At 39.3% G+C, this 8,143-nt stretch overlaps 1 protein-coding gene across 1 annotated transcript in view; it reads right to left on the reverse strand.

The window, feature by feature from the left end:
* Positions 1-2,421: 2,421 nt before the first annotated feature.
* Positions 2,422-8,143, reverse strand: part of LOC101861643 — a gene marked incomplete at its 5' end in the record, with an annotated part of 110,489 nt that continues 104,767 nt past the window's right edge. The window contains 2 exon segments of the mRNA XM_035973962.1: positions 2,422-5,367; positions 6,450-6,499. Coding sequence (XP_035829855.1) covers positions 5,167-5,367; positions 6,450-6,499 — 251 coding nt within the window.

Here is an 8,143-nt window from a genome sequence, read left to right on the forward strand (position 1 = left end):
GACATTATTACTGGAAAGGAAAAACAAAAATCATAATAATTACATATTCCATTACTACCAAGGACTAACTACCCTCCCCTCACTCCTATTTTTTCTGTTTTCTGTGTCCCCCCCCCCCCCCCCCCCCCTCTCTCTCTCTCTCTCTCTCTCTCTCTCTCTCTCTCTCTCTCTCTCTCTCTTTCTCTCTGATCCTATCCACTTTACATGTACAAAAAACAAAATCCTCATGTATTATATCCCTTTCAATTGCACAGAGAATAAAACTAATGTTCAAAACAGTGTACTTCATCAACATCCTTCAACATCACACCAGATCCGAAGGTGAGTGATTTCCATATCATCAAATGAAAAAATAAAGCCCGTGTCTTCTAGGAAAGTTATGACAGCATGGTATTTCAATCATCATTTCACAATTTATAAACATCAACTGCATAGAATTAAAACTAAATCTTTATAAGGGCCCATTATATAAACTTTGTGAAACAAAGTATAAGTGTTCTTTGGTGACACAAAACAGTAAAGACACACACACATAGGCACACTGTCACACACACACACAGACACATAGGCACACTGTCACACACACACACACACACACACACACACACACACAGACACAATAGGCAATCTCGCACAGTCTAAGACAAAAGCAGACAAAACGAGCAATGTTCCTTACGCCTCACACAGTTACAGTCCATTCTTTGTGAATAAAGGGATGACCCTCCGCCTATCTCGGTCGTAATTCACAATGCTAGGAGCCACTCTCAGCTTCTTTCTGACAACACTTTCAACGACTCAGAAACTTTAGAAGGACAGATCTTGAAGAGAAAAAACAACATCAACAACAAAAAATATGACATAGAAATCATCTCTGTTTATCACAAAAAATCATAAGTTAATCTTTATACATGCAATTACTATAATACAAGCTCTTTCAAAAGTCTGGGGATAGGTTTGTGTGTGAAAAAACCGACTACTTACTGGTGTTATTATTTACAGCTATCAAATTTGTCTGTACAAACTTGATGCATTAGCAACAATAACATGATAGACACAGCTACGTTGGCCACTCCTTTTATTACTTATACAACACACATACAAAGCTTCCAATACAACACACATGACGCAAGCACCCAGCAGTTACAGCATAACAGTTAAAAGTTAACCCTAAACAATCCTATTTGTTTTAGTAGAGGTTTTACGGCGCTCGCAACTGCATAAATAAGGTCAAACAATCCTAACCCTGGACTGAGTTGAGTTTTTGCCTGTTGTTACAGTGCTACAGTGAAGTCACTGCAGAGTCAACTACTGGTCACAAGAAAGTGCTTTAAGACTGAAACTGAGCCCCCCCCCCCCCCCCCCCCCCCCCTCTCCAACTCAATGTCTTGGACAAGGACTACTGTACAAAATAGTACAACTGATCAAAAATGTATCACACTATTATATTTTTATTGTGAAGAAGGGGGAACTAACTGTATTAGGTGTCACTGGCCCCATAGGCCGAAAGAAATATAAATATGTGAGGCAGCGTGGTGGAATCAGGCTCTCGTCAAAATAATCAAAGTGAAGAAACCTGCATTTTTCCACAAGTTTGTGAATTTTTATTTAATTTTTGGTTTTTGGCTCACCCCTTTCATGTCCATTAAAGAAATCATTTCTGTGTGGATTTTTATGAAAAAAGTCGATTAATTGCCCAAAATATGTAAATGTCCAGTTACCATGGACTATAAAGCTAAGGAAATAACTAATCTTTGGCAGCCATTTTCTCACTAATTTTACCTCTGAAAACAGATGACCCCCACCCCCTTCATTCGCAAATATCTCGACTTGTATTCAAGATAAATGGATATTTTTTTTATCCAAATAAAGACAACTGAACAAGCTTTAAGATGATACCAATAACTCTACATGCCCAAAAATTGACGAGAGCCTGATTCCACCACGCTGCCTCACATATAGACCTCCAGATACAGAAGAGCAACTTCCACAAATTTTAGTTTGAGTTTGAGTAAAAGAAGCACATGACACAATAATGGTCATATAGTGCACAGAAGAAGTAAGATACAAAGACAAAAACAGCTGAGGGTTAAGAAAAAAGTAAGACCTACCAGTGGCGCCCTCCAACCACTCACCTACAAATTTTAGGATGAACAAACCATGGGGAGAACATTGGAGAACCCATACTTCTTAAACACACTCGCTCTCAGTCAAACACACTCATTTCCATGTTGGAATTGAAAGACACTGGGTAATATAGAACTGTCACAGCTCAACCACTGACACATTTCCCTGACACCAACTGACACATCCCTCTGACACCAACTGACAGGAAAAACAAAACAAAGGAACAAACAGAAATGTCACCTACAACTAAAATGTCTGACAAAAATTCTGGAAATGACAAGATCTGAAACGATGAAATCATACCTCCGGACAAATATTGTCCTTCAACTTCAAGGAAAGTTTTATTATGTTCTCAAAAAGGTTCCCAGCAACTTCTGAAACAACAGAAGCACAATCTGGAAAAAAACAGACAGTCCAGAATATTATTCACGACATTTATGAGCTTTGATAGAGACACAATCTGAAGATTTCTGAGTACAAAAAGTTTGACATTTTTAGAAAAGTAAATTACTCTTCATGGAGCCTTTTTTCCAATTATGTTTGAGCTTTACTGCATCTGGAACTGTGCTTTCAAGGGAGAAAAACAACAACAAAAAACCCAGAGCAACTGTCTTTCCCCATTGAACAGTGTCTCTCGTCTTCCTCACACAGAAACTGAAGTTTTTTGAGAACTTATTTCTGACAGCAGAGAAAAGGCTGACTTCAACCCCAACATAAGACTCTAAGTATAACATTTTTACCTGTATATTTAACGTATACACACAATATTCAATACACAAGAAATACAACAAGAACAGACTCTGTGACCAACATGAGGACAAAGCTGTACAAAACTCTTACAACATACTTTGGTACACTACAACAACATTTGGTACAGTTCATGGTAAAAAGAAACCCTCCAAAATACACTCGGCTGACAAACAAACCTCTTGTCATCCATACTCAACAACCACTCTCTCTCTCTCTCTCTTTCTTTCTCTCTCTCTCTCTCTCTCTCTATCTCTCTCTCTCTCTCTCTCTCTCTCTCTCTCTCTCTCTCTCTCTCTCTCTCACACACTATACACCAACAAATATTTTGTTCATTCATACCCTACTCATATAGGGACACTTTCTGTCATTCTATAGTTTAAATATAACACACGACTTATTTCTTCATGTCTCATTCCCAAACATTATAACCATACAAGTATGCCCCCGCAATCCACCAAACACATATAAAAATTCCCCCAAAATAATGGTATGATGAATACAGCAAAACAACTCCTGTACATGCACTGTACAAATCATTGCATCTTTTTGTATGGCACGCGCACGTACACTGACTAACCACGACTGTCTGTGGTACACGCTGTGTGTAACACCGCAACACGGGCGTGTAGACACGTGAACAGGCATGGCGCGTAGACACCGTGGTACACACTGTGCACAACCAGTGCCGATAACAACACACAGTGTGTGCAGATAGTATGGAGGATCACATCAAGCACAGTTTCCACTAGTCAGGCTCTCAGTATGGAAATACAGTGCACACACACAAACACACACATGTTTGAGAAGACACACCTACACACATCCACGTGGCGGCGCTGCTACAGTGAAATATGTATGATCTTGTCAAACACTCTAGATCAGAAATGTACTACTGTACAAATCAGTACACTTGATCAGAAATGTACCACTGTTCAAGTTAGTACACTTGATCAGAAATGTACCACTGTACAAATTAGTACACTTGATCAGAAATGCACTGTACATATTAGTACACTTGATCAGAAATGTACTACTGTACATATTAGTACAATTGATCAAAAATGTACCACTGTACATATTAGTACAATTGATCAAAAATGTACCACTGTACAAATTAGTACCTACACTTGATCAGAAATGTACCACTGTACAAATTAGTACAATTGATCAAAAATGTACAGTACATATTAGTACAATTGACCAGAAATGTATCGTACTATTATTTTTACCATTGTGAAGAAGGGGAAACTATATTAGATGTCACTGGTCCCATAGGCAGAAAAATAGTCCTTGAGCCCTTTGTGTGTGTGAGTGCATAATAATAATAAAAATAATAATAATTAATATAAGGTGTAAAAGCTTGTTGATGTGGCAAGCAGACTTCGGAGCGGTGCAGTCAAATGTTTTTGTTGTCAGACAACTGTTAGATTTGCAGGGAAAATCCGTGAGTTTGTTGAACCACATCTCCGTGACGTAAGCAAGCAGGGTGAGAGAGCTTGGCTGCTGTAAAAGATGCTGAACTCAAAGCCTCTCTACGACCAAGGGGAAGGAATCCTTGCTCCCCCACCAGAATGACGAGGCGAGTAAAACAAGGAACTTCTTCTTCTCTCTTTGGTCGAGTTTTGAATCAACTGCATCACCACATTGGGGATCTTGTGTGAACTTGAGAGGGGTACCATATACCAAGGGTCACATGAGCTATGATAGGCCAGAAGTACGGCTGAGTGTTCCCCGACTTCGCAACCAGAGCTTGAAAAACAGAATATCACTCTCTTTTGAGAATAATCCATTAAATGTAGTCCAAGGACGTTAGGTGAAAGGTAGCATTGTATATACGTAGGTGTTGGTCTTATGTTGATGTATCCATGAAATAAGAAAACAACAAACATTATCACTTCCCTGACTCTTTGATCAAGTGAAAAAATCACCCCAAAAAATGTCCAGCGCACAAATTATGGAAATCCAGTGCCAGATATAACTACAAAGCCTCCTAGAACAAGACCGTGCACAAATGTTAAATTTCAGTACCAGTTGAGGATGTCCTGTTTGAACATCATAAAGTACAAGTATGAAAATTCAGTGACAGTTGGGAATGAATGCCCTGACCTGACACAACACAGCATGACAACAAATGTCAGGACTCTGAAATCATCGGGAGGAAGTCACTCTGTACAAACTAAAGTCCTCCGCAAATGTTATGACTTCTTCTTCCTTAAATGTTATGACTTCAAAGTCACTCGCAAATTCCTGATGGAATTCGTGGACGTACGATGAGTTTCAATGTCGTTCATGCTAGACTTCTGTGCCGTCAGGAATGCTCTGTCGGAACATGATGGGGCCTCGGGGCGGCGGCTGCTGTCTCTTCCCTCCGGCCACGCCTAGATGGCTCATGGGGGCGGGGGCCAAGCGGCCAGAGGGTTGGGCCGTGGGGCTCGGGGTGAACACGGTGCTGGGGTGGGTGTCACTGCTGGTGCTGCCCACGCTACCAGACGCCTGTGGGGGAAGGAGACAAGAAAGGTAAGAATTAAGGAATGGAAAAAAAAAGAAAGAAAGAAAGAAAGAAAGAAGGAAAGAAAGAAAGAAAGAAAGAATGGCTAGGAACAGAAATGAAAGGAATGAGTATGAATTAAGGTGAGGAAAGAAAGAAAGAAAGAAAGAAAGAAGGAATGGTCAGGAACAGAAATGAAAGGTGGAGTATGAATTAGGGTAAGGAAAGAAAGAAAGAAAAAAAAGAAGGAATTATGGTCAGGAACAAAGATGAAAGGAAAAGATAGAAACAAAATAGAAGGCACTTGGTATTGTTATAAATGCAATTGTCATTATAATTTTCAGTATTGAGGAAGTGTAAAACATTCTACTAGACTTTTCAGCCTGAGAACTTAGCGCGTTCCCTGCTGAACACAGATGGAATACTCATAGGTTCCCACCACAATTCAAAATCAACATCTCTTAATAAGAAAGAAAAGAATTATTATGTTTGCTTGTTTTAGTATCCATAAACTCATAAACAGCAACAGAGTTATTGTTAAAACCATGCTGGGAATGACAGAGAAAATACCCAAGCCCACCTCCCCCCCCCCCCAAAACAATTAAAATCCACTGCCATTGAAAGATAAATTAAACAGAATGGCAGAAGGCACAATGCTAAGATGACATTTTGATACTTTTTTTATTTTGTTTTTTTCTCAAGTCTGGCCCCAGTTCCAGTCTGTGGGTCACAATTCATTCAGTGCTTTCAACAAGAATTCTCACAAGACCTGATCACTGTAAATGCTGACTTAGATTTCCATAGTAGAACATTAAATTTAGTAATAGCGCAAAAAAATAAAATTTTAAAGGATTTTTCACAAAGTAATTTAAAAAATTGATGTACTTATTTTAAAATATATTAAAAAATCATGACGGGTTCAACAGTTCTTGTTTGAAGATCCCCCCCCCCCTCCACCCCGACCAATGACATGTATACGTGGAGTAGAGTCCAACATTGCCACAGCACTGCATGAGTTAAAGGCCTATAGAAGTCTCCTTGTATATAACAATCCTCAGACAGACTTAACTGCCACTGAGCGACATACCATCCCACTGTCCAGAGATGCTCCACTGCTGCCCCGCTTCATCACCGGATCTAAAAAAAACAAACAACCAGAAACAAACACTCATTAGACAATGGTTGTAACAGTAAAACCAAACAACATAACACATGTTACAATCAACTACTTCAACCAAACAACACAAGCGTGGAGTACGCAGAGGGAAACATGATTAGATAAGAGTGCACTGCAATTGATTCTGCTCATACTTCTTAATCGAGCGTGGAGTTTTCAGGGAGTGAGAAAACAACCAGGTTCTCTCACAAACCCAGGCTCGAAACCGTTTCTGAAACAAGGTCATTTGGAGAGATACAAAAGCTCTCAACTGTGCCGCATGACATATACAGTACTTTTACACTATATCAATATATATCTATATTCCCTCGTAACCAGTGTAATGTACACTGAAAAAAAAGCAACAAACATAATATACCAGTTATACTCCAAACTTAAACGTTCCAATTTATGGTATACATGTACTAGTAATTTTAGGAGCTAAAGTTTTAGTATTAATGCTCGTCTTTGGCAGAGCAGGGTCGGTAGCCCTCTAAATTCTCCACTACAACTTAGATTGTGAAGGTAACGACACGGGAAGATTCCCACTCAGATGACCAACTACATAAATTGGTTTTTCTTTACTACTGTATTTTAGGGCTAATGATGCGGTACTCGTCTGCCACGGTCACAATGATATCGGGAGAAGAAGACGTCCAAGTTTGTTTTTGTTTGTTTGTTGTTGTTGCTGTTTGTTTTTTTTGGCTTTTTTGTTTGTTTTATTTTCAATTTTCACAAGGCGATAAAGAGTACGGAAAAGTTTTAACATTGGACATTCTACTCTAATTCAAAGTAATTAAGGATTTTAAAAAATAATAAAAGTAATAGAATTGACGTCAAAAAAGGGGATACATGACTGATACGAGAGAGCAAAGGTGAGCCAATGTGGCAAGTGTGGGGTGACGTAGCTACTGGGTGAGCGCCTGGCACAGGAGAGAGCAGCGGCCGGAAGCAAAGGTCATGCAGTGCACTACAGACTTGGACCACTTGTAGGAGGGACACTAGGGTGGTCGGCTATATGGACAGGCTGTAAGCTTAGAGTAATAATATGTACACTGATATATATGCGGATGTGGGCACATCGATGCATTGCTGTGAATAAGTATGAAGGACAATAATATTCAAAGACAGATTCTTCTTTTTTTCAGTTTCAAGACTCTCTTTACAGTTCCAAACAACTTTTGATGAAAAGAAACAGGTACCAAAAAGAAAGATTCCCCCTCCCCCATCTCCCACACCAAAACTCTGATTTAAAAAAAAATCTTTCTTGCAAAAGTTCCAGATCCAAATTCGCACGGCAATAGATTTAAGCTGGACGTTTAGAAATGTTTCAAGTGTAACACTCCGATATTATTGTTTATGAAGGGGACATTCTTCTCAGATAGCAGCAATCAAATGCAGAGAGCGAACGGAGTCAAACTACGCTTACACAGGAGATGAATACCACAATCAAATATTACGACCACAGCAACAACAAAAAAAAAAGCGATGAAAAAACAGATCAGCCTTCAAAGAAACAAAAGCTCAGACCAACTGAAGAATAAAACTAAAAACGTCCATATAATAGGTAAAAGCAATAATGACATTTGAGACGAAAAGAGAATACCCACCACCCTCCCATTCCT

This window comes from Aplysia californica, unplaced genomic scaffold, assembly GCF_000002075.1.
Source record: "Aplysia californica isolate F4 #8 unplaced genomic scaffold, AplCal3.0 scaffold00038, whole genome shotgun sequence".
NCBI classification, from domain to species: domain Eukaryota; kingdom Metazoa; phylum Mollusca; class Gastropoda; order Aplysiida; family Aplysiidae; genus Aplysia; species Aplysia californica.